Source organism: Clytia hemisphaerica, unplaced genomic scaffold (assembly GCF_902728285.1).
Source record: "Clytia hemisphaerica strain Z4C2 unplaced genomic scaffold, Clytia hemisphaerica genome assembly, whole genome shotgun sequence".
In the NCBI taxonomy this organism is placed as follows: Eukaryota; Metazoa; Cnidaria; class Hydrozoa; order Leptothecata; family Clytiidae; genus Clytia; species Clytia hemisphaerica.
Window position 1 is genome coordinate 317,536 of NW_027103811.1, and position 25,966 is coordinate 343,501.

At 36.6% G+C, this 25,966-nt stretch overlaps 1 protein-coding gene across 1 annotated transcript in view; it reads right to left on the reverse strand.

Moving 5' to 3' along the window:
• LOC136806574 (Golgi-specific brefeldin A-resistance guanine nucleotide exchange factor 1-like) overlaps window positions 1–24,727 on the reverse strand; it is a 28,215-nt gene extending 3,488 nt beyond the window's left edge. Inside the window, exons 1-37 of the mRNA XM_067063163.1 lie at window positions 24,501–24,727; window positions 20,255–20,318; window positions 19,498–19,629; window positions 18,748–18,866; window positions 18,426–18,534; window positions 17,859–17,919; window positions 17,442–17,499; window positions 17,039–17,159; window positions 16,377–16,646; window positions 15,829–15,986; window positions 15,359–15,476; window positions 14,691–14,775; window positions 14,186–14,321; window positions 13,616–13,714; window positions 12,959–13,051; window positions 12,488–12,589; window positions 11,943–12,096; window positions 11,041–11,249; window positions 10,447–10,649; window positions 10,169–10,292; window positions 9,747–9,869; window positions 8,494–8,576; window positions 7,980–8,216; window positions 7,549–7,648; window positions 6,660–6,836; window positions 6,298–6,359; window positions 5,695–5,818; window positions 5,152–5,339; window positions 4,870–4,944; window positions 4,488–4,608; window positions 3,742–3,855; window positions 2,345–2,516; window positions 1,870–2,012; window positions 1,226–1,622; window positions 824–925; window positions 376–566; window positions 23–124 (exon numbers count right to left, since the gene is read on the reverse strand). Coding sequence (XP_066919264.1) covers window positions 23–124; window positions 376–566; window positions 824–925; window positions 1,226–1,622; window positions 1,870–2,012; window positions 2,345–2,516; window positions 3,742–3,855; window positions 4,488–4,608; window positions 4,870–4,944; window positions 5,152–5,339; window positions 5,695–5,818; window positions 6,298–6,359; window positions 6,660–6,836; window positions 7,549–7,648; window positions 7,980–8,216; window positions 8,494–8,576; window positions 9,747–9,869; window positions 10,169–10,292; window positions 10,447–10,649; window positions 11,041–11,249; window positions 11,943–12,096; window positions 12,488–12,589; window positions 12,959–13,051; window positions 13,616–13,714; window positions 14,186–14,321; window positions 14,691–14,775; window positions 15,359–15,476; window positions 15,829–15,986; window positions 16,377–16,646; window positions 17,039–17,159; window positions 17,442–17,499; window positions 17,859–17,919; window positions 18,426–18,534; window positions 18,748–18,866; window positions 19,498–19,629; window positions 20,255–20,318; window positions 24,501–24,602 — 5,028 coding nt within the window. The 5' untranslated portion in view covers window positions 24,603–24,727. The remainder of the gene's footprint in view (window positions 1–22; window positions 125–375; window positions 567–823; window positions 926–1,225; window positions 1,623–1,869; window positions 2,013–2,344; window positions 2,517–3,741; window positions 3,856–4,487; window positions 4,609–4,869; window positions 4,945–5,151; window positions 5,340–5,694; window positions 5,819–6,297; window positions 6,360–6,659; window positions 6,837–7,548; window positions 7,649–7,979; window positions 8,217–8,493; window positions 8,577–9,746; window positions 9,870–10,168; window positions 10,293–10,446; window positions 10,650–11,040; window positions 11,250–11,942; window positions 12,097–12,487; window positions 12,590–12,958; window positions 13,052–13,615; window positions 13,715–14,185; window positions 14,322–14,690; window positions 14,776–15,358; window positions 15,477–15,828; window positions 15,987–16,376; window positions 16,647–17,038; window positions 17,160–17,441; window positions 17,500–17,858; window positions 17,920–18,425; window positions 18,535–18,747; window positions 18,867–19,497; window positions 19,630–20,254; window positions 20,319–24,500) is intronic.
• Between the last annotated feature and the right edge of the window lie 1,239 nt (window positions 24,728–25,966).

Below are 25,966 nucleotides of genomic sequence, written 5' to 3' on the forward strand. Positions count from 1 at the left end.
AGACAATGAAATGAGCCTTTACCTTGCATAAAAGGGTGGCCGCCCTCATACGAGTCTCTTCAATTCCAGTAGGATCCAATTCCCCTGGGATTTCTAACAAGCTTGCCAGCATTGGGAATAACACCTTTAAAAAATCACAAAGTAAGTTGAATTTGGAATTTGCCACAATTCTTAACTTGGTTAACAATAGACATCTTTAAAATAAGAGATCACAGTTTGTTTACTAAATCAAATTCTCTCAGTTTCTTTAGATCATTTTAACTGCTTTAGATCATGAACTGCTCAAAATACAAATTAATTCATCGCTGACCAGGTTTTCAAAGAGATTTAAAATCGATCTCAGAAAATTAGAAATGCATTTTTCAACCATCTTACCTGATTAAAACAATTCTCCCATTCAGAGGCCGCCAGCTTATGTAAATCCTCCGCCAGAAGAGAGCGCTGCAAGACGGTAAGCGCGTTCATTCGGATGTCTCGTCGAATATCACAAGCGAGGCGTGCGATACCTTGGAGCAAGGGACACCAGCATTTGACCCAGAGTAACGACATTTCATCGTCAACGTCACCTAATGAAATAAACCAATGAGTGTCAAAGAGATAATCCGTTGCAAAGTCCAGAAATAACGATTTGAAATTTCTAGAAATGGGTTCTTACGTTAAAATTCTAATATCTTGCTAAAAGTCAAAAACTTGTAGGTTGATGAATACCCTGACTTTGGAAAAGAGTCCAGGATCATGGGAGGAAATTATAGGCAATAGATCTTAAACCATCTGATTTTCCCAACTAATAAGTTGGAAATGAGAAATAGAAATTTATATAAACCTCTGAAGGTACTTGGTAATTGATCCAGACTTTCTTTACTGCTCCACCTCATCTTGATTTCTGCAGTTTGTTTTTCACTGTAATCCAACCAATTCATATTTCCTAGAAAAGAAAAACAAAAAAGTTCTCTGAAAAATATGCAATTTTGAAAGTATTGATACAAGATTTAGGATGTTTCCAGCTTTTTTTAGTTTTAAGTCTAAAATGTTAATACATTGTTCTTAATTTCAACATTTTTTTAGTATTTTTGTGCAGTTTCCTGAGAAATGGGGTGTCATTGTGTCATTAAAATGTTCACAACTTCTTCTTAATATTTTGGCCATCTAAGCGTCATGTTCTTATTTTGTTTGTGCTTATAAATCTTATATTACCTATTGAGTGTGGAGGACATCCATCACTTACCTAAAATCTTAGATGCCTTCGTATGAAGTGCGTACATTAAATCCAACAACTGCAATGAGATTGCATCATAAATATTACTCGTGTTCTCATCAAACTCAATTTCATCTTCAGAACGAGGTTGATCCGCCTGTGATCCGCCCTGCCGCCTTCGATCAGAGTTAGGCGATGCAAGGCGCCGTGAATTCTTCTTGGTAGGGCGTTTTGGCGGAGGGTTTTGGCGTTTCTCCTGTTCTATCTGTGAGATTGTTTTTTCTTCGTGTTTATATTTTAAACCACCGTTGCTACTGGCTTCACCGAATAGAAGGACGGCGTATATACATTGGAAAATGTTGAAATCTCGGACATGTGCCATATCTCGGACAATGAAACCGATGGACGACGAGGCTTTGATGAAGACCTGGAATTTATGGAAAAATAATTGAATTTCTACTTAATCGGTGGAAACTAAATTTTTGCATTTCTCGAAAATTGTTTCTCAAGAGAAGAATTAATCAGCTGAAATCAGCTCATTTAAGGCAAAATAACGGGCTTTTCTGTTAACAGCTGAAAATGTTTTCAAAGTTAATAAACTGGACCGGATTTTAAGAGGGAGAAATCTTCTTCATATACTTAACTCAGACAGGAATCGGATCACTTATTTTTACCTTGCAGTCATGTTTGTTAAGTTTTTCTTTGAAAGTGAGGTCGAATTGATTGACAGGTAGATCTTCATCTTCGTTCTTATTGATAAGAAGCCATTGTTCGTCCACTTTCTTCGTTTCGTCGGTGTTGTTGGGTGCTTCCGCGCCTATTGCCAAAAAAATACTACAGTTGACAATTATCCAACGTTCTATTATTCGGTACTTTTTTTATGCGATAATATTGAAAGTCGCCGTTTAAAAGAAACTCTCATAAGCGACGCTCTACCATTCAATACACTCCTTTATTCGATGAAAATCCAATTCCCCTTGAAAATCGGATAAGAGAGCTTCCACTGTAAATAGATTTCATTCTATCGATTTTTCCAATACCGGTCCGCAACCAGTCGAGACTTTCAATAAACTCTATGAGCATGGAATAAGCTTTTATAAAAGATCTAGACATGATAATCTTGTTGCTCAACAAAGAAAGAACACGTACCTCGATCAATATGTTCTGCAGTCTGATAAATTTCGCCTGTCTCTGTGTCTACCCTTTCTTCTTGAATGGCGCCCTGCTGTTGACCGCCCTGCTGGGCGTATAGATCACCTGACACAAGCGTTAAACAGGGTCCTGGCTTGACAATCGGTGGGTTAGCGCCAGCACCGACAACCTATAAAAATAACACAGTCAGCTCTTTCTAATAACCTCCGTTAAAACCAAGTCGAAACAAAATAATAGCCCCCCCCCAACGGTCTATTATTGGTCTTAATTATGTTTAAAAAAGGCTTTTCTAGATTCAAAATTATAAAAACACCGCAATTTTTTAATGCTTGCATGTAAAATTTGCCTCCGAGGGTGTTAACAAGTATTAAAAAGCCCCAATGATCACTATTTCTGGTATCAGAATCAAATCGATGCCTACGAATGTCATGTCAATATGTGTTCGAGCCTGGTGGCTGGTCAGAAAACTACATCAGAGCGATTGAAATAAAGCTACGATTACAGTGAGAAGATTTCACGGGACCCTGTCTGCGACGCTTTACAAAGATTGAACTGGTTTTGTTGCAAGCACTTGAAATTTCTTCTGCAATATATTTGACTTTGAACGTTTTTGCTTGTATAATTACAGACTTTATTGGGCCATTCCATTTTATATCCATACAGGGGGTGGACGAACATTTCCAGGGGGTCTAAAGAAGTGTTTTTTCATTTTTCCAGGGGGTAAAAAGTTATTCTTGAATTTTCAGGGGGTGAACAACTGATTTTAGTTCGTCCACCCTCACTTTAAGACATGAAAAGAATTTTTTCCAAGGGTTTTTTTGCAAATTTTTCCATTTTCCAGTGGGTATCTACACTTTTCCAAGAAATTTGTTTTCACTTGAAAAGGTTCGTCTACCCTCTGGGAGGTCCGAGTTCGATTCCCACTGTAGTACTACGGGTCACTTGGCTAGTGAACATACCTTCGCCCGGGTCAACCCATACGAGGGGAATAGGGTACCACTACTCTGATACAAGAGTGTGGGTGATATGCCAGACATTGTGGTGTCACTCATCCCGTTCTGCACCTGCAACAAGCTATATGCTCTCCCGCGCAGTTCGAGTGTTACCACTATGCATCATGGTATCTGTGTCTCGCGTGCACAGAACCAGCGGTGTCTAGAAAGAGCTAAGCGTTCCAACTTGAAAAAGGAGGAATTCCTACTTCGGAAGGAGTAGAACCCATTCCCCAGTGGGGGGGGGGGGCTCATATCATCACCCCCCCCTGTATGGAAATTTTACAGAACAGCCCATTAGCGGCTACTATACAAAAATTTACAGGCGGAAGCAATGGAGAATTGCACAATAGAGTTAGCCTTAATTTAAAGTTCAAAACCACATAAAACAAAAAGTGTTACCTGTAAGATGGTCAGAATGGTGATCCAATCACGTGAGTAGTGAATATCGGACGCGTTAGTACGCACCAACTCGTGTAAACCGTATGAAATTTGTTTTGAGCAACTCAACAGAACCTAAATAATAACATAATCACTAGATCAACCAACTAATATCAATCATGTTTTAGTTCACCAGAAGAGCTCAATACAGGGGTTGCAAAATTATATCAATGCAGTCAAAACATGTGATTGCTCGAAAAAGTTCACGTGATTTTATTCCCATGTTACTTGCTTTACATCTTACAGCTGATAACTTTACTAGTGTCAATAAATTCGAACATAAAAAATTTTGAGTAAAAGTGTGATTTGCAAACTGTGTATTCTTAAAATTGTAAAATCACAGTGAAATCGAAAAATCTGAGAACGAAATGTTCAAAGATATCCTATGTAGAACACTAGAAAAGCTATACTCAGTACCACCTGGCTGGAGCAAAATAATACACAATCTTTGCAGAGTAGACGGTTCGGTACCATTTGATCAATCGATTCATCATACCATTCTATCGACTCCTGGTTTCATGCCTTGTCAGTTGTTTGTTCCAAATGGACAAATTGCCGGTACTGAATTGTGGTCTATGCTGTGGTATTTACTCAGTAAAGATGGTACCTACATTATTTTGCTTCAACTGCCCTAGCTTGAGAAAGACAGAGCTCTATCTAATAGATAATCTTTAAGATATTTGTGGTTTAAAAGCAACGAGAATTACCTTTGGGTGCATCATGAGTAGAATTCGTAATGTGATGAGAATTTGAGCTGAGATGTCTTCACGACGAATCAAGCGGATGGCCAATCGTAATAAACCAACAACCGCACGCTCTACCAAGAAACTGAAAAGAAGACAGACAAGTAGTGAATCAGAATTTTTTGGAAGCCAGTAATCGCTTTAATGTACGAGATTTCTAGAAAATGCATCGAAGTAAAACATGCTAGCTTAAATCGAACCTACGGCAATGAATTTTAAAATATTATTGGGTCTATTTACAGATATCAAGAGAATCAAGAAAACCTTGACCATTGACGGAGATGGGTTTGATAAAGAAGAAAAATCGATTCACCTTTCTCGAGTGTCGATTGAGAAGAGCACTTACCTTACTTTCGGGGCACTGATAATTATGTTGGATAAGTGTTCGCGTAATGGTTGCCATAACAACGAGATGCGATCTCTATAACACACAAGCAAAATAAAAGTACAGTACAGTGATCAGGAAAAGTTTGCATTTTCAAAATGAAAAAAAACAAGGCTCACGTTGTGTATTTTGAAAAATTAAATATTAAGAATTGCAAGCCAATCTTATTTACTGGCCTGAGGGTAAGTTGGAGGGAATGAATAAGATATCAAAGATTTCTGAGAGAAATAAAAGCGAACCAACCTATTTTGAAGTGCAATCTCGATGAGAAATTCTAAAAAAAATACGGATGCTTCCGCATCATAGGGTACGTCCGTAGATTCGTAAGAATGTTCCGGTTTGGATGAGATGATGAGTGCTTTGACCAGCTCTTGCAGAGATTCACCACGTAAGAATTTCGATTCAGTGATAATGCTCTCTGGGCGACATTCCTAATAAACAAATATTGCAAAAAAAATGTAAAATTAAAGGATTTTCTCCAGCTTTCGAAATCATCCTCAGGAATTTGACTTGCTTATGAATATCAGTTTAATATTTCCATGAGATATCGAAAAATCCAAAGTGCAATTGGAGAGATGTTGGAGAAATGGATCATTACAAAAATTGGCCTTTAAAAGTTATTTGGCGTTATGACAAAAAGAAGTGTCAAACTTCCAGCTTGTAAGGTCAGCTTCGGGTCAGATTCTGTTAGATTAGCACAATTTTTTACAAGGACTAAAGGCACCTCATCCAGTATTTTTTTATGTAACATCATCATTAGTAGTAGCACGCCAATAGCATACAAACCTTTATACAGTTGATAGCATTTTCTTGAGCTTTTCGATCTTCAGCTGTGAGCGTGGATCTTGATGACGTATCACTGGTTGTCCAGTAAGATAATATACCACTCAACATACCGCTATTGTCTTGTCTAAAGGTAAAAACAAAAAGTATATAAAATGAATAAATTTGTTTCTTCAGATTTGACTTCGTCTTCGTTTCGTAAATAATAAGTGACCGTAGTGCAGTGGTAGAGCATCCGGCTGCGGAGCGAAAGGTTGTGGGTTCAACCCCCAGCCGGGTCATGCCTTACTTGCTATAATAAGTGGGCTAAGTTTCGGTGGAATCATTAACTCCCTGGGACAATTTATGCCAAAAAGAAATAGCCGGAGGCTGGAGGCGTATCATCGTCCTTTGGCAATCAAGAGTAAGTGGAACATTAAGATTTGTACTCCAAATGAAGGATTGAGTCTAGTGATTTATTTGTTTTCGCTTGGTACATTTTTCAATATCTAGCGGTAAATGTTACTCTCAATCCAGTGTTTCTGGGCTAGTTATATACGAAACAAGTGGCTTCTGAGTGATAGCTTAAGTACTGGAACCTCTTGCGGTGAAACTATGTGCACTTACTTCGTAACAGGTTTTGGCTCCTCCTTAATGATACTGACCTTCCCGTCAACAAAGTCTTCTACCTGAAACACAATAGATGCATAGTTTGTTATTATCAGCGCACTTTTGATGGGCAGCATTCAATTATTGATAAGAACTCGGAAATATATCACTCAGTCAAAATTTTAGGGGTTCCCGGTTCGAGTTCACGCTTGGTTCAAGGTTATTAACTGAACATGGTGGTTTGGCAGTGTTCACTTAAAAACCTGCTTGGCGTGGAACTCGTAAAAACGTGTTTTTAAACAATTAGGGTTTCAACATAAAAAATCGACTTTATCTTTAAAGTGAAATATGCAAATCCTGATAAATCATATAAGACTAACCTCTGTAAGCGATGTTGGAAGCATTTTCCCTTTCAACAATTGTAACAAACAAATCAAAAGGTTGTGCCAGCCCTCGTGTAGAATATCTCCGTACTTGTGGGCTAGAGCGAACGCCGTCCGCGCACTCAACTGCGCTTTCAGGTTGCCGCCAAAGAGAACAGGCAAATTGTCGCTAGCCTGGAAGAGAAAAAAACAAAAATCTTTTAATCTTATCACATATCAAAGAATCAAAAATGCTCTTCAAAAACTTTGCAAAGGCATGAACACAGAAAGTACGTTGGGAACAATTTCATGTGTACCCATGGCTGGAAATTGCTAACAGAAGCGAGTAAGACCTAATCTGTATACAGACCGACCGCTACGATGGAGTGCGGGTGAGACAGGGGAGACGACGAGAGAAGTGTTGCTATCTATAAATCATACTAGAGATTTCCGTCCGAGAATTTTTTTTATCAAACAGACAATGCGCACAGAGTGTATTACGAAACGATAAACGTGAGATACATTCTGGTACAGAATAAGACCATAGTCTCTAAAAACTTTTATATATCCCGGGGGGGGGGGGCAGTCAGGCAAATTGACCGACGGGTATGTGCGGCGGTTAAGGGTATGTTTTTCAAAATATCAGAAATACACTGTAAGGGTGGACTTTTGATAAATGCACTGTAAGGGTGGAAATTTCAGCAAATCTGGGAAAAATTGCAAATTTTTGCTCGAAAATGTTGATTTTTTTTTGCTCTAATAGAGTTTAAAATTTGAAAAAATGCACTGTAAGGGTATGAATTTCACCGATTTTTTTCTGCACTGTAAGGGTGCGATTCTAAAAGCCAATGTTTTCGTCGCACATACCGTCAGTTGGTAAACCCACTGCCCCCCGGGTTATATATACCTCTCCAGTAACAAGAAGGCTTGTGAATTTGCACAACGACTGCAGTAGGTTATCGAAAACTTCTGATAAATTGTAAAATGCTGAAATGGTTGCACATTTTCTGAGCAATAGAAAATGAAGGGTATTGGTGGAGATTTATCAAGTTATATAATATTGTAAAATTGGAATTAGCTTAAGAGTCGTTCCCAGCATTTTTTCTTTCGGTACCGTAAGGAAAGTTAGTCCTATTCAGCGACAGCCATTTCATTCATTTGAAAGCAGGTGACACTCTTCCTTAGAAAACAAAACGTCGCATCGTGCAACCTTAAAAACATCACACTAATTTGCAGCTGGAGATCTCTGAGGTGATTAGGGACCAAAAGGTGCCGCGGCCCATTCAACCGAGAGACTTTCTTCATTTTTATGCAATTGTTCGACAAAAAAAATCTTACCTGAATCCTAATATTGTTTTCTGTATGTTCGTTTTGTCAACGCTATTCTCGTAAATGTACGACAGCGCGGCCACAGTGGGTCCCCAAAGTACTAAGAAGAGTTCTTCATCGTATATAGAGCTTGTGACTGGGATATAAATACCGTCCGGACCTTCAGCGCGACGCAAAAGTAGTTTCCACTCGTAAGCTTCTTTGACTTTTCCACTTCGTTCCGACGGCATGACGATTTCATTGTTTCTGAAAGAAAAGAGAGAGCATTTAGAATTATTCCAATATTACAAGTTCCGAACTTAATCGAGCTCCCAAGAACTACTAAAAAATACGTAACTATTTTGTTTGCGTATGTTCGAAGAGTTCGAATATCATTATTAGTACTAAGACCATGTTCACACGTAACAGTTCCGTGATTCTATCTAGCTAAGGTAAAATTAGGATCCCAAGAGTTGTTTTAGTCAAGTTAATTGACAGAAATTACTTTATTCTAAGCCACTAAAAAAAGACATGTTTTCCATACTTGATATTCTCGTAGATGGCTTGCAAAAGTTCAGCTGGGAAATCTCCACTTCCGTTAGTTTTCCGTAGATTTCTCTTGAACTCCTACCAAGGAAAAATTAAACGTACATCATAAGTAAATTGTAAATGGGAATCGGTCAAATTTTTTTCTGACTGACTCAAGTTTACTGTCAAGATTTTCAGCGTGTTATGTTTTTTGGAATCTAAGATATTGGGTCATTTTACAGGGATTAAAATAGGAGAATTCATAATATGCACCACTGGAGAGTCTTCTGGGAATTTTTAAAATTTTCCACCCAATACGTCACTAAAACAATAGAAAAAGTGACGTATTGGGTGGAACAAAAACAGATAAGTTGCATAATTTCGTGAAGTCATTGCAGTGGTGCATATCATGAATTACTGTACAAAAAAAAAAATAATTGTCTCTAAAAATAAGAATTGACTGAATGAGATCTTGACTGAATGAGATCAATTTGAGGTTAAGAATGTCTAAGGCAATTATTGGTCTCTTAAGCTCTCCTCCCGTTAGCGAGCAGCTCACCAAAAACTTGGATAGTTCATCCCGTTTCTTAGTGAGTTCCACTTTGATGATTTTCGAAAAAAGAAGCCTTTCAAGTGCTTTGACGCGAATATGATTTTTTTGCTACTGCAGGAGCTTCGAAAGTTTAAAGTGACGTCAAAAATCGAATGTTTGGAGGCCGAAAATCTTGGCTCGAAACATTTGAAAAAGTCGCAAAGTGGAATAGACGTTACTGCATAAAGGAAAAGCCGTGACGTCTAGTATAGGCTACCCTCCCGTCAATTTCCGAAAGTTCACACAAAGTCGGCCGTTTAGAGCCAATGCAATACTTTCTTTCATTCGCAAGCAAAAATTTAAAACCACTAACATTTCGCTTCTTGCATCAAACGGGGGAGTGTTAATATTGCCCAAAAAGATACTGCGCCATTGACATATAAAAAGGGCCAATCAAAAAATTAGTGTCTGAGAAAGCTCAGAGTTTTCTAGCTCTAGCTCTCTAGCTAGCCTTCAATTTGAGATTGCCCCATTTTGCAGTGAGGGGGGTCTTATCTCAAAATTTATGCTCAGACAAACAGAAAAAATTCTAAGTTTACTCAGAGATTGGACCTTTTGATTTGTCAAGGGCGACTGGTTTCTATCAAAAAGAGTAGCTCTGTACCTGTGGTTGCATAGGTTTAAATTAAAGAGTCTCTACTGTACTGGTTTCTATATAACAGAAAGTAATACTGTACCTCCGGTTGCATAGGTTTTTGTTGTTTGATGTTCTTGTTATGCTGGTCTACGTTTAACATAATGATAGCGTACGCTAACGTAAATACGGCGTCCTGGTTCTCGTAAGGCGATTGATTATTTTCCTAAAGTAGAAAAATCGAATCCAACTTGTTAACGTGAACTTCCTTTAATCGGAAGACTTAGTCAGTTGACAAAGTTTTTAGGCAAATGACGAAAAAGCTTTCCCCTAAAAAACATTTGATAAGAAATTTGGATGAAATAAATTTAAATGATAAATCTACATAAGGGAAACAAAAAGAAAAGTTTTGACAATTTCACCATAGGAATTTCTGAAAGTTTCAATTGATTGACGATTTTGGGCTCTCATATTTGAACCCTAGCTTCCTATGCAATCGTTACTATAAATAACATGACCACTTACGAAATAACGTAGCGCGAACTCTTCAAGGATAAGAGAGATGACAGGAGCTTCACCAGGTAAGCGGAAAGCTTCCAAGAAACAACGAAGTGCTTCATCGACCCGGACATCTTTCAACTCGAATGACCTAAGATGAAATAAAAAACGGTAAACGCACGGTACCGAGTACAGCATGGGATATATTTTTCGAGTTCAGATTTTTCGTCATATTAGAAAACTTTAGAGGGCTGGATTATAGAGCAGAAAAAGATCCCGAAGGTAATTAAAAAACAACAACTTACTTAACGAATGCTTCTAAGACTTTCGGATTCCGTTTATCCCCGATATAATCCCCGATAACTTTCTTGTCAACGTTCGGGTTTTCCTTCATGAAATGAACCAATTCTTCCGGGAGGAACGGTGTAGACATTAATCCATTTTCTTGTAAGTATTCGATCCCTTTCTTTGCTTTCTTGTTGAACTCCTCAATACCGATAAGTAAAGCCTTATAAGGAGACAAGTGAAAAGCAAAGTCAGAGTAGAATCTCTAACCTTTCTCAGGCAAGAGAAAGTGAAGCCACTTATTTCCCATCCAGATCGCGCCGTAATCATGACGACGGATTGTATCTAGTGGTTCCTTTGTTTTTGGGGACTGCATTTTTTGAAATCTAGCGTTAGATTTTAGTTTCAGTCCGGCGTTTTTGGAAGAACCACGCGCGGGCGTTCTGGATGAGAAATTAAGTGGCTTCATTTCCCATCCAGGAGTCTGAGTCTAGCCCTTCGGGCTTGGAAGTCAAGGGTGATTAATCTGTTGATGAGAGAACAAAGTACTATTTACATTGGTCAAATATGACGTAACTTTTGTGAAATTCTCGAAAACACAATGTCGCACGAACCTTCTTTTTCTTTTTCTTTGCAGCGGCTTCAGCGGCTGAGGGTGCTGGTACTTGTTTACTTGTGAAACACTTGCTAGCCTGTGCTCCATCCATTTTTTCTTCGTCAATACCATACAGACCCAGGCTAAGCAGCTTACGACCGATGTCGTAACCAGAAGTTGCTGGAGTTACAATGTCCTCGTGTGTGTCGTCTGTCCCTGATTCGTCGGCTGTTTAAAGTGGGAAAATGAATTGGATACTAGAACTTGGAATTACTTTTGAAGTACTTTATACACAGAAAATTTCGATAAAGAAGAAATTCCGCAAATGTAAGTTTTGCGTATTCTAGTTTAATAAAAGAAATTTCACGAATAAAACTTTTAAAATAAGAAGTAAAATCGAAGCCAGTCATATCATCCATCCAGATTTCTTTCTTTCTCAAACAAAGTAAGATATCGCTCAACTTAAAATTGACACAAGAGGTTTTAAACACCAAATGTTTTATTCATGATATGCACCATTGCAATGTCTTCCATTCCACCCAATAGCTGATTGGTTGAAAGTGACGTATTGACTGATTTTACGTCACTTACAACCAATGAGCGATTGGTTCCGTGATGTAATGTCAGAAGACATTGCAGTGGTGCATATCATGAATACAGTAGAGTCTCTTGAACTCGAACCTCTATAACAATGCCTTATAAAACCTACCCCATAACTCGATTCGTGTTCGAGTTAAAGAGACTTAGCTGTATTAGCAATAAAACTGCACTCGTTTTGTCTCATACAGTTAGCACAAAAGCCTGTTCCCCTGATAGAATCAACCATTCTCTCTTCTCTCTCTCATTTGTCACATTCAAGTGGCTCAAGATTGATGATAATAAAGTCAACACCGAAAAATATAAAAGGGCGAATCTCCTTACCTGTGACTTCAGAGGAGTTACTGAGCGTTCTTTCTTGACGTGTTTTTGAATCATTGGGCGAGATACAGTGAGATTCTATTTCATTGATAATGCTCAAGAGAGCGTCCAATGCTAACAAGTTGACTGACGATAAATTACCAGGACGGAAAGCATTCTATAAGAGAATTTTAAGGAACTGTTTAAGTTTTTTTTGAACCATTGACAGTGACTTAGTTGTTATGTCTACCACAATGACACTTTGCTACGAGAGCATTTGGAACGAATACGCCATTTCACAGTCGCAAAGTGTAATGGGTAATCAGGACCGCTGCGCGCTAATAACGACTTACTATTGGTCTAATGTTTTAAAGAATTTTGAAGATTTTTGCTTGTCTAACCAACGGGAAACCGTTATCGGGCACAATCAATCCTGATTACCCATGATCCATTTCGACTGTGAAATGGAATGAGTGAAAAAGGGGAAGTCATCAATATCAATATGGGGAGTAAGGACAGAATTTCGTTTCAATAGGATACCCATCCAATCAAGTAAATATAGGTCTTACCTTAGACAGAATTTTGCACATATCCTCAAGGACGTTTGTGGCGTGTAAATCACAATCGAAATTCAAATAGATTTCTTGCACCAAACATGGTATGTGAAAAAGCTAAAATATAGAGAATGATATTTGTTCTTTAGAAAGAAGAATATTCGGCTTGATAAGTTTATAAGAACATAAAGGTAATGCATCATATTACCTATAGGACAGTAGACACAGTATTACTGAGGCTTGACTTTTGACACATTTTTAATAAAAAAACTATAATGCCAGCACGTGAATATCACAACGACCCCAATTTAGTGGCAAACAACTAAACTAGAACTAAAGTGAGAATCGAGTCCATGACTATCTATCTAATTTTCTTTCAACGATTCAAAACAAAAAACTCTAGATAATATGTTTTAATAAAAGGCTATTTCCAGCCAGACTAGAGGAATATAATTGCAAAATTTTCTTCTTTTCTTTCAGGCGTACCTGGTTCATGTATTCCAGCGCCATCTCTCTCTTCTCGTAAGGAACGTTCAAATTATCCAAAGCCAAGATGTCCGACAACTTGATAATGTATCGCTGAAATCACAAGTAGAAATAAAAGATTTTTACTGAAGTTCAGTTGGTTCTCTCTAACTCGATCTAAAAGGGACCAATTACTTTCTTCGAACTACATAAAGATTCGAACTAGGGAGATTGTTTTTATATGACCTTCCAGTTGAGCGGATCAACAATTTAGTTCGAATAACAGAGAGATTCGAATAATAGAGGTTTGAATTAAAGAAAGTTTGCCGTACTTGAGCTTGATAGTCTCCTGCTAAAGGCTTATTATCAATCATAGAAAAATTAAACTCAGCCCATTCAAATGAAGAGAAGGAAACTGGCTAGGTCTTTCTCCGTCCCGATATAAGATGCAAGGTTTGAAATGTAGTTTATTCGATGGAGATAAACAAAATATTTCATTGAATAGGCCGAATAGGGCAACTTTGAAAGCTTTAGAAAAATAGAAATTCGAGAGGGGTTTAATAATTTCCTGGAATTCTAGAAGATAGCTTATACCAGATATGAATATTAGTTAGAATGACAAACAAATGAATATATGTTATATGGGACGTACAATGTTTTTCAAAAACTTCATCTTACCTCCAGTTGAAATTTCAAGCACCCACGCAGTGCTTCAAACAATAAGAAACATACTCGCATAGAGAGGGAAAACAAGATGTGGATATCACATTGTAATAGCTGAAATGAAAACGAAATAAAGTATATGAAACAATCGCTGAAACTTTACACGATGCTTTAAAAGGAAAATGTTTTGGAATTGGTCTTTCTAAGGGCCGGATTTTAATTAATCCCGTCACTTTGCATTAACGTTAGATTGAATTAAGACAACTGTTGAACAAATATTGGATGGAATCGAGAAATCTTGGTAAACCCTTTTTCTGGGGCTCGACTGTTCTTTATTTTTTAGCACGTTTAGCCCGTTCTTATTTTTAGGTCAAAGTTGAGTGTTTGAGATTTTATACCCAATTTTTACAATTTTTACTTAAAAAATTGCAGACTCCATCCATTTTTTCCTAGACTTTCAGCCTCATGGTTCTTACTTTCATTACGAATTTCTGTCACATACATACTTCACTGTCCTTTAAGATTTTGAATAAACTTAGTAGCAACATTTCACGGAAAAATTTCAAGGGTCCTATAATAACTTACAGCAAAGATATTTCTGCATAGATCATCTTTTATGAGAGTCATCAATGATGCGAAATGACCAAGATGAGATGCGCCCGATTCCAATGCTACTGTCAACAGTGAGAGACCAATGTGCACCATTGCGTTGGTGTTGTGTCTAGAAAATTGAAAAGAGAGGTGTGAGAGTTCGTAAAACAACATTGTAAAAGATTATGGTTTGCTCAAAAGCGCTTATACAAAGCTCAGCAGTGTTTTAAGCACTCAGTCTATGCTCGCTTACCCGAGCCGCACTAATGAGTCCTGTAAAGAACGAAACACATACCAGCAGATAAAAAGGTTATTGTAGAAAAACCCTGCCATAATCATGTTTATAGGACCTACGCTTCGCTTGCTTACAGCACTGACACTAAATTCAGTGACTCTAAAGGATTTGATAATCAGAAAATTTCAAAATTCAAGAGAGTGAGTATAAAAATGATTAAGAATAACTCCCTGCACTCTCTAGATTCTTGAACTTATTTCTTACCTGTCATGAGGATTGATGAGCGTTGAAAGGAACCTCAAAAGTTCACGAACGCACGGTAAACCATACGGTACAATGTTCGCTTGACCTACAAAAAAAGGGAAAGATTAGTCTAGCAAGAATGGGTGGAAATCTGTCAATTAATGCACTTAGTGATTTGAAATACCACACAATCATTTTGACGAGACAGATCTCCATAAAATCACTAGCATTTGGTAGTCTCGATATTGTGTAAAGAATTCATCTTTAAATTTCACTTTTGGCTTTTAGTAGTAAGTTTTATGAACGCAGTTGGAGGCGACACGAAAGCTCCTCTTTCGATAGCTATCTACCTGAAGGTAGTTGAGGGCACCACTCTCTCTCCCTCTAAAAATAGACGTTTAGGCATAGTCGATCCTTAACTCCCTGGACTCTAAGCATGTGACAGGGCGGCGAGCCGTCAATATTAGAACTCAATGAAAAATAAGTTAAGAACATTTTTAAAGGCTTTGCGGACTCTAAAGAAACTGATTTCTTGGGGAAGTGGACAAAAATACTCAAAAAATGGTGAAGATAAGAACATAACAACAAAACAGGAACATTTTACGGCTTTTAAAACCCGAAAAATTAAACATATCTGAAAACAAAGGCTTCAAGATTTTTGGATATTGTTATTAAAAAAAACGTGGTACCCTCTTTAGACTCTTCTTGTGGCGTGAACCGAACACCCTGTGGATTGACGTATTCGCTATTCACGTCTTCTGATGGGTCATTTGGTGTGGCTACTTTCTTCACTGAAGCTGGCTTTGTCTGTTGGTCGAAAGAAAAGTGCAAGTGAGAGTCATTTTAGTCGAATCTCTTTTTTTGTTGTTGGAATTAACTTTTAGGTCCGCTGCTCAAAAAATAAACATAAGAAAAATTGATCCAGTAGTCACCTCTCCTAATGAAGAAAGAGTCGTTTTAAATAAGTAAATTCTTTGAACATCAGAAATAAGTCTTGTGAAATGTTTTGTCATCTAACTCTTGAAAAAAAAGAAACCTAAAATGTATACTTTTAAACTGAACTTCCATCAGAGTGTAGTAGTAAATAGCAAATTCAATAAGCGCAGCAAGAAGAAATACTGAGTAGAAAAACAAAAAATCTAATCAAACAAACGCTTACATTTTCACTGACATCCAAAGAATCTAGACTTCTTGCATCATCTTCTTCTGGATAGTGTATAGACACAACACCATGGTCTTTCAAATCACCCAGTGCAGCATCTGAATTCTTTGCAACAACGCCACCATCTGTTTTATTCTCTTGGTCTGATTCCCCACCTTTAGAAGACAATAAATTCAGTGTGGTATAAGCATCGTTGGTCGAAGCAAAGTTTTTTGACTCGGATAGAAATCGACTTTAAACAACAAATTAGGCAAGATTTTTCAAATTTCGCAGAATTTTGTTGTATTAGGAGAGGGAAACGCTCCTTCTTGTACCTCGCTGATACGGAAATCTGTCTGAGAGGGAAGAACTTTTGTACACTGAAGATTTGTGATATAGGTCAAAAAGTGATTATTCAGCTCTCTCATATGTTCTGATTCACAGATAGGGTTCTATTTGTACTACATACAGTATGAAGTGTATGAAATCTTGACACATGGTTCTTGCTCTTATTTTAAGAAGCCCTAAAAGTGGTAAGATCGAAAAATAAAGCCACAGCTTAATACCTTGTGTATTTTCAGGAATATTTAAAGAATCTGTTGTGCTAGCTCCATCACTTGTTGAGTTTTCAACTCCGATGGCATCCATACTTTCATCAATACTCTTCATAATATCAGGATTGATTTGATCCAATGTTTTGCCATCACTATCTGACATTGAGGTTGAATCTACAGAATCTTCGACACTGATACTCCGGCTTGTGCTCAATGTTGGTGCTTCTGTGTTTTTAGCATCTTGTTTTGATTTTGATGTGACTTCACTTTCAGGGGCCCCATCTAAAGCAAAAATTAATTCGACAGGAATATGAGGAAAGTTTACCAACCAAATGTAATTCATTCCTCTCAAATGTTCTCTGGCAAATATTGAACGTTGTGAATTGTATGACACAGGTGACTCTCTCTAGTTCGATCTTCAAGGGACCAAAACTTTGTTTCGAAAAAGATTTGCGACTTACAGAGAAATATTTAAACCACTTTCAAGCTGAAGGGACCAATAATTAAGTTCGAATTACAGAAAGATTCAAGTAATAGGGATTCGAATTAGAAAGAGTATTGTATTTCCAAACTTATCGTTACAGTCACTTGAAAATGTTAAAGTACTTCCCTAAGAAAGTATGCAAATTTTACCAACTTTAACAGACTAGCCAGACAGAAAGACACAAACATACCAGTACTGTCTTTCTTTTTTCGTTCAGCAACAGGAGACTCTGATGTCTTTTTCACTTTTGAATTGGTTCTTTGTTTCTGTTTTCGATTTCCTTTTCGAGACAAATGGCCTGTCCTTAACATCTAAGTAAAAAGAATAATCCAAATTCAAAATGTGTTGAGCTAGAGGGAATAACAATGTTATCCAACACAATATACAAGGTAACTTTAATTTAAATTCAGTTTGTCCTAAAATTGGCCTTCCTCTTGGGCTAGCAAGTATGTAGACTAAAACAGGCCTATTTAGAAAGATTTTTGGAGCTTGTTATATGAAAAGTTATTGATTATGACCCACATCCACCTTTCCAAAAATTCAATGTTTCCTGACTGAATACAAAAACTAGCAAACCATACAACGATACAAACCTTTCGAATATGGGGTTCTGACATTGTGCCTTTTAAATCTTCTTTGAATTGTGGCAGCCTATGAAAAATAATCAAAATAATTCATTTTAATTAGATAATTTTTATTATTTTTATTCAATTATAGAATTAATGATAAATGGCTGAACAGTTTTGAATCTTAAATGGAAAAATTGACAGGCTTTCAGTGGAAAGTCTCAAAATCAATGCTGTGAATCTTTTAGTTTAGAATGTTGAAATTTATACAAAATATTTATGTACTATAATAACATCTGTCGTGTCAGCATATGAAAAGAAACTTGAAATTTTATATATTTCGAAGACTGCAAGAGAAACACTATTTAACACTGAAGATTGTTGTCCTAAAATTTTAGTATGAAAAACTAATGTCCCATTTTCTTTTAATTAAAATGTTTTTACCTCAAGAACAGAAGCTGAACCATATCAATCAATGTCTGTTCAGCAGTTCTTCTCAGAAGCTCTAAATGAGTAATTAAAAAGAACGTTTTTTGTTTAAGTTGTTATTAAAGCCAGCTTTATGGTATAAAGTGAGGTCTGAAGCTTGCAAAAACATAACAATTTTTAAAAACGAACCATCAAAACAGCCTGCATTTTCTTATTCATTTTTATAGTACATTTTTTGCCAAAAACTTCATGGAAAAGGGGGGGGGGCAATTTGTTCATGCTTGCATGACTCTAATGTCTTAAGTTTTTATTGACAGACTTGTAAATACAGACGTGATGAAATGTGATGGCATTGAGACTGTGGTAAACTCAAACCCTATTCTTATGTGGTGTTAAAAGCTGCCAAATGGTTAATCCTTTTCAACCTTTATAAGATAATAGTAAATATTGACTTCCCATGATTGGACCCAAGATCAGTACTAGGCCAACAGATTCTTGGCTGATCAAAAGGCTAAAGTTCACATGAATGTTGAAACTTGATAAACAACAGACTCTCGACTAAAATTATCTTTAATAACTTACCACTCAACCTCATTTCAAAACAAATACGAAAACACGATTGCATTATTTCACAGACAGCTTCATTGGTCATGTGTACTCCGACAGGACTCAGCAACAGTGTCCTTAAAACCTATAAGAAGATCAAGTGTGTGAGTATTACAAACAACCGACTAAGTTGAGCCAAAACCAGTTCGGCCTGGTCACTTTTTGTTAAAACTAAAATTGGATGAGCAGGCGAGTGTCATCTAAGTGGGGTTTTGAGCCCAAAAAATTGAGTTTGTATTGCATAGTCCAGAGTTCTCTATGTTCACTGAAGCTTTGCTTAAAGTGGTAGAATACATACTTGTAATATTTTCATGAGAACAACTTCATCACTACTTGGGTCAGTACCAACAAAACGTGCGTGAGTCACCGCATCTGCTAGGTTATCAATTCCTGAGCTTGCACTTTCACATGATGGGTCTACAATTAAAAAGAAAATAAATAAATTGAGTTGCTAGATGTAATGGCTAGGTATTTTTAAAGTTATGATGTTGGTATTTTCTCGAAAGTTTTTAATACTATAAGAAACAATAAGACTTCTACATCTAGAATAAGCAAGAGTTACACTTCAGTGTATTGCAAGAAGCTAGAGAGAAGCTAACCCTCCAATATCATCGGACCGGGCCCTATCCCGGGATAGTTTCCTACCCCTAGATAGGGAAATCACAGCGCGTACCAGACATTGTACTCTGTGCTCGCGAAACATCAGAGCCGTGCTGTATCAATGATGATAATCGAATAGTACGGGAGAACATTGCGTTCTCGCAGGTACTGAACATATGAGTACCATCACCACGCCACATTCAATGTCCAGCATATCTCCCCATACTCTTGTATCAGAGTGATGGTACCCTATTCCCCTCAAATGGTATGGGTTAACCCGGGCCAAGGTACATTTACTTGCCAAGTGAATTGCAGCACCGAGTGGGAATCAAACCCTGACCACCAGCACTGAAGTCAAAAACGATGACCACTACACTACTGCACCTTCAGTGTATTGATGGATAAAAAAAGCACTAATTAAAATATAATAGGAAAACATATATATTACCCAGCAAACCATATGAGAGGAACTTGTTGACTGCAGAAAGAGCAACTCCTGTCATTGGACCAGTTGTTTCTTCGGATCGTATGACCTCCAAGAAAGGTCCAAGAAATACATTGACATCAAGATCATTGATATCTGAAATGGAGAAAAAAAGAAAAGCTATATAAATTCTGAGAAGAATCTGTTCCTTATGTATTGACCAAGAAAAAATAGATAAAAAATAATAAAATAAAAAGATGAGAAATTCAATCATAATTTGATTTTTAAGTGGTACTGGTACACAGAAGAAAGTTTAAGAAATTCTGTACTGGAATCTGCAATTACTTTTCACTTTTTATATTTTCAAACAGTTTCAAAGCAAAAAGCAAAATTTCTCCCGCTATTCAAAATAAAATCCCTTTCCAAGTTTTCTACACTTAGTCAAATTTGTGAAATTTTGCAAAAACTTATTTTACAGCTGAATCAGGAGGCTTCAAATAACCTGTGTAATAGAAATGAAATTTATAGCACCAAGAAAAAAAAAAATTCTTTAATTTTATTCTTGTTGAAGTATGGTAAGCAAAACAACAATTGGACCAAAGCAAAATATTTGAAATTACCACTTTCCAAGAGAAATTATTGATTGATCTTTAGTTCTTTCTTTTAGTCCTTGTGTATAATTAATGTCAGTGATCTGTCCCCCAGTGTCCCCCAGTATTTTGTAAGCTGTTTTACTTTATTTTAATAGAACAAAACTAACCTTCAATAACAAAAATATTACCTGATGTATTTTGAAGAGTATCTTTAAGTTGGTTGAAGCTTTGCAACAAAGGTTCATCTTCCTCCTATTTAGATGAAAGAAAATTCCAATCAAGCTCAAATATTCAAAAGATAAAGATATTGGCATCATAAAATGGCAGGTTGAGATAAGGATAAACCTGTTTTTGGAATACTTGGAAATGCTTTTAATTGTCTTCCATCATATCCACGTGAACAATCTAATGGCAGCTTGTCTATTGTTGATTTGATGTTTTATTGAGTTAAACGTACCCAGAATAACAGAAGGTTCAACTTTATTTTGAAGGTTAGCAAAGAACTTATTTAAGATTGATTCTTTTGGGAGGAGATTCTTGAAGAAAATTGGCCAATGACTTGATAGGAAATTATATTGGATAGTCTGCAAAGCAGTTGATATTCCTGGGGCGAACCCGAAAAAAATTTTTGTTTCCGGTCCACCGGCCGGGTGAAAATTTATTTCGTTGTCACTCGGCCGCATTTTTTTTCGTACATCATCGTTAGGGTTAGGGTTAAATTGTTTGTTCGGAAAACTTTCGTGTATCAGTTTTTGAGGCGTGTGATTTATCGCACGTTGATATTTTATATTCTACTGTAAAATGCACGCCTAGAAATCACTTGGAATGAAGGTTTTATCCTGATCATTGTTATAGAAATGAAATTTTATTCATCTCAAACTAGACCCTGCATTGTTTTTGTTAATTCTTGCTTGCAACCCAACTTTTAAGAATGTTTTTTTTTATATACAACTTGGTTTTTATAAAAGAATCATGCTGATTTGTGAGTAAAATAAATAGAAACATTCACAAAGTGGGGACTTTTCAGTAAGTAAACAGCTTTGTTTTTATAAAAGGAATCATGCTGACTTGTGAGTAAAATAAAAAGAAACATTCATAAAGTGAGGATTTAAAAAATTGGGGAAATGTTTCTCTCACTCTACTTTTTTCTCAAAAAAGTTCACTTCGTAATCACAGTTTGGAGCCTTTAGCAATTGAAGATAAATATTCAAAATGAAAGAGAGTGTCCACAGGTGTCCAGTTCTTAGAGATATTGTAACATAATTGAAAATATAAACGATGAAAATCAAGTATTTGAATAATCGCACGCCTAGACCACTATAAATCAAAATCTAGGCGTGCGATGATCACACGTGAATTTTTCTTATGCCGAAGCCTGTAGCGGTGTCAAGTTACTTCAGATTTAAGGTAAAGAAGACCATCATTTTAACTTCTACGAGTGCTTTAAAAAATCGAGTTTTGGGATCGAAATTTAGCAAAAAAAAATTTTTTGCGGCCGGTCGGGTGAGTGTTTTTTTCGTCACCCGGTGGACCGGAAACAAAAATATTTTTAGGGTTCGCCTGGGATATGTGCTTTGATAAAGGAAATACGAGGATCTTTTATGTGTAGAAGACCATTATCTTTCTGGTCTTCATCTAGTAAATAAAGCTTTAATACCTTGTTTTTTCAGAGTGGATGATATTTTAAAAGTAAGCTCAAGTCTTAGTTCCAAAATGCTCTCTTCTTATAAACATTGTAATAATGTAAGCCTAAATTGATGTCATAAAATAACATTCATTTCAAACAAAAAATCTTGAGCTAATGTGGTGTCTCCTAGTTATTCAAAACTCCAACAATGACACATTACCCTTGGGAAGAAATGTTCGCGCAATTTAATTTTGTGGTTAGTAGTTCAAAATTCAGAAGTTTCGTGGAATTTAAAGAGAAATCCCAAAAAAATCTTTTTTTTCATCTTTAAAATAAAAAAAGTCCCATAAGGGTCCCAAAATGTTCATTTTTTTCCCTTGATTTTTACAAAAAAATTCTTAATGGACAAAGCACTTCCTTCAAAGGCCTTCATATTGCTTCCCAGAGGTCCCCTTGATCAGGTATATGCCTAACTGATAAAGATCAAAATTGAAGTTCATAGAAATTGGTCTACAATCAGCAGATCAGGTGTATAATGTATTTGAAGAATTTACATAATATTTTTGTAATAACTCCTGGCAGCTTAAACTTAGACTCAAACTTTAGATAATATAAACTTTACAACAACACAAATGAGCCAACATTTCAACAGAGACATAGTCAAATGAATTTATCACTGTTAGTATGCCCTTTTAAATTTGCATGTATTTCCTCAAAATGGCCAACACTGATTGGAGAATTGGAGATTGCCGGCTGAGACTACCAACTGCCCCAATATAATGAACAAATTACAGGACCCTCCCAGCGCTCCGGAAACTTCCAGAGTTTTCCGTAGCAGCTAAAAAAACATTATTTTTCCAAAAATATCGCAAGCCTAGGTTTGTGCTTCGTAAACCTAGGTTTATGCCCCGTAGTATCATGTCTGTGAAATGTCTGTTTGGAATATGTGGTTTCCAGTTATTGAATTCGCTTCTCAGTTGCTATTAGTCAGAAATATGCGAACAATAGATTCAGGGAACAGACAGTATAGACCTAACTCTTCATACAAAAATTACTGGAAACGCATGTTTGGACTTTGTACCCTATGCTGCAAGCAAGCACTTAAGCCAAAGTCCCGCAAAAGCGGGACAAAACAGGGGGGGGCACGCAGTTACTACAAGACATGATGTGTAGTAAGTGCTTTTTCAACACTTTTTTTCAGGACCACCACCCTTTGCAGTTACTACACCTTGGTAGTAACTGTTTTCAGAAAAGATTTCCAGATACCACCCCTGTTTTTGAGTGATATCATCAAAAACATGCTCGAAATTACCCTAAATTGCGATTATTTTTCAACCTAAAGCCATTTTTGTGCTAGATTTTCTTTTAATTTACTTGGTTAACAGCTGTTGAGAACATTTTAATGATAATTAGGGAAAGCATAATTTCAAAGTTGGGTCTGAGAAAAATTTCAAATTTTTTTCGTCCATTTATAACAAAAATATTTTTTTTAACAAAGAATTTTTTCACAAAAAAATTCATTTTTGGTGAAAAATTTTGAAAGTTCTTTAAAAAGAATTAAAATATAAGCACTTACTACACCAAAAGTGCTAGCGTTAGTGTTTGGCACCACCCCCAAGCAGCAGTTACTACACTGTGTAGTAACTGTTTTCATAACTTCTGAATACAGTACCACCACGGTAGTAAGTGTCATACTGTCTTGTAGTAACTGCGTGCCCCCCCCTGGACAAAAATCATGTTTTTTGAAGTTTGCAAAAAAACGCCACATAGAAGATCTTTCAAATTCAGTATGTGAATAGAGCAGTAGAAAATACAACTTTTCTATTTTTCATCTTTTTTGCAAAAGTTCTAGGAATGAAAATAAAGGGATAATGATAATTGAATACTATCCATTGATGATCCGCGGCACTATCGCAGGCATCGAAATAAGGGATAGAAAGTGCATCACAATTTTTTAATAAGCATGATTTTGCATCCTAAAATGGATCAATTTTCAATTTTTAGCTTGTAAGTAATCCCAAAACGCATCGCAAATTGCGAAATGCGATACGCTAATTCGATCCGTGTATCGTAAAGCTAGAATCGCTTTGCCTACTCTTCGCTTGAGAAAATGATTGACAGATTGAAGTTTTTCACCTGCGCGGGAGCTAGCGGGCGTTCTCGACTCAATCCTCGGACTGCGCTAAAAATGGTAGACTGAGCTGTGATAGATCATTTCAATGGAAGTTGTTGGAATGTTTACAAGGCTCTTGACAGAAAATCGTTTGTTTATTGTCAATGATGACAGTGCAGTTATTAATTTTGTTAGTTTTAAAGCATAAACCTAGGTTTACAGAGTTGCAGTGGAGTGCAAACCCAGGTTTACGAAGCGTAAACCCAAGTTTACGAAGCGTCTGGGAAGCATAAACCTAGGTTTTATTAAAGCATAAACCTAGGTTTTATTAAAGCATAAACCTAGGTTAACGGGTTCCGGAGTTCCGTTGCCGCAGACCAATAAAAAAAACAGCACTTTTTGCTCAGGATGTTTCCGGAGCGCCGGGAGCAGGAAGGTATACAGTATTTACAAACTTTAAAAGCCGAACAATTTGCTATCGATCAATTGCAATTCAAGTTTAATAACGGTAAATTTCTTTGATCTTTGACTATTTTCTTTTGCTCCATACAACATTCATTATTTTTATAAAAAATCGAGATCGAAATCATACAGTGGCCAGACAAAAACGCAGGACAAAAACACCAGACAGTCCGATGCGATGTGTCAGCAGGTGTGTGTTTCCAGAGAAAGCCAGAGCAGATTAATTTCTCACCTGATTAAAATGTCCGCTAGTCCATCTAGTATTCCTCCTAAGTGCAGCAACAATGTGATTTAGTTCACCTTGAACTATGTAGATTCCATTCTTTGGTGACATTTTGCAAGTTTTTTTTGTCAGAAAAAATTTCAAATGTTTTTTCTTTGACTTCAAAAGGCTAATGCCTTTGATACTTGTCCTTGCAAATACTTCAGAATCTTAGGAGAGCATCTTCAATTATTGCTAAAAATAAAACACATTCTAATAATTATATTCCAGTTATCAGATATTGAATTTTATGGAAACAGCATGATGATCTTCTTGTCGACTGAAATTTTGCCTACGAAAAGTCGAAACGTCATTTTGATATTATTATTGAAGCGCCAAACCTTTCAAAACAAACTTTGAAGTGTTTTGATCTAAGTTACAGTTAAGTGATTTAGCCACACTCAAAGCAAAATTACTTTACAATTGAAACGATTTAAAGTTATAATATTACAAAATTTAGGTCACTTTTGTCAAGTATTTTTCAAAAATAAAGTTAGATTTGTTTTGTAGATTTTAGCGCATCAATTAATTAAGGGTTTGTCCAATATATGCATGCGTAGTGTATGTGTACCATATGTGCCGTCGTTCCATGTTCCAATGTTCCAATGTATATGCATGTGTAGTGTATATGTAGTATGTGTACCATATGTACCGTCGTTCCATGTTCCAATGTTCCATTGTATATGCATGCGTAGTGTATGTAGTATGTGTACCATATGTGCCGTCGTTCCATGTTCCAATGTTCCAATATATGCATGCGTAGTGTATGTGTACCATATGTGCCGTCGTTCCATGTTCCAATGTTCCAATGTATATGCATGTGTAGTGTATATGTAGTATGTGTACCATATGTACCGTCGTTCCATGTTCCAATGTTCCAATATATGCATGCGTAGTGTATATGTAGTATGTGTACCATATGTGCCATCGTTCCATGTTCCAATGTTGCAATATATGCATGCGTAGTGTATATGTAGTATGTGTACCATATGTGCCGTCGTTCCATGTTCCAATGTTCCAATATATGCATGCGTAGTGTATGTAGTATATGTACCATATGTACCGTTGTTCCATGTTCCAATGTTCCAATGTGTATATGCATGCGTAGTGTATGTAGTATGTGTACCATATGTACCGTCGTTCCATGTTCCAATGTTCCAATATATGCATGCGTAGTGTATGTAGTATATGTACCATATGTACCGTTGTTCCATGTTCCAATGTTCCAATGTGTATATGCATGCGTAGTGTATGTAGTATGTGTACCATATGTACCGTCGTTCCATGTTCCAATGTTCCAATATATGCATGCGTAGTGTATATGTAGTATGTGTACCATATGTACCGTCGTTCCATGTTCCAATGTTCCAATATATGCATGCGTAGTGTATATGTAGTATGTGTACCATATGTGCCATCGTTCCATGTTCCAATGT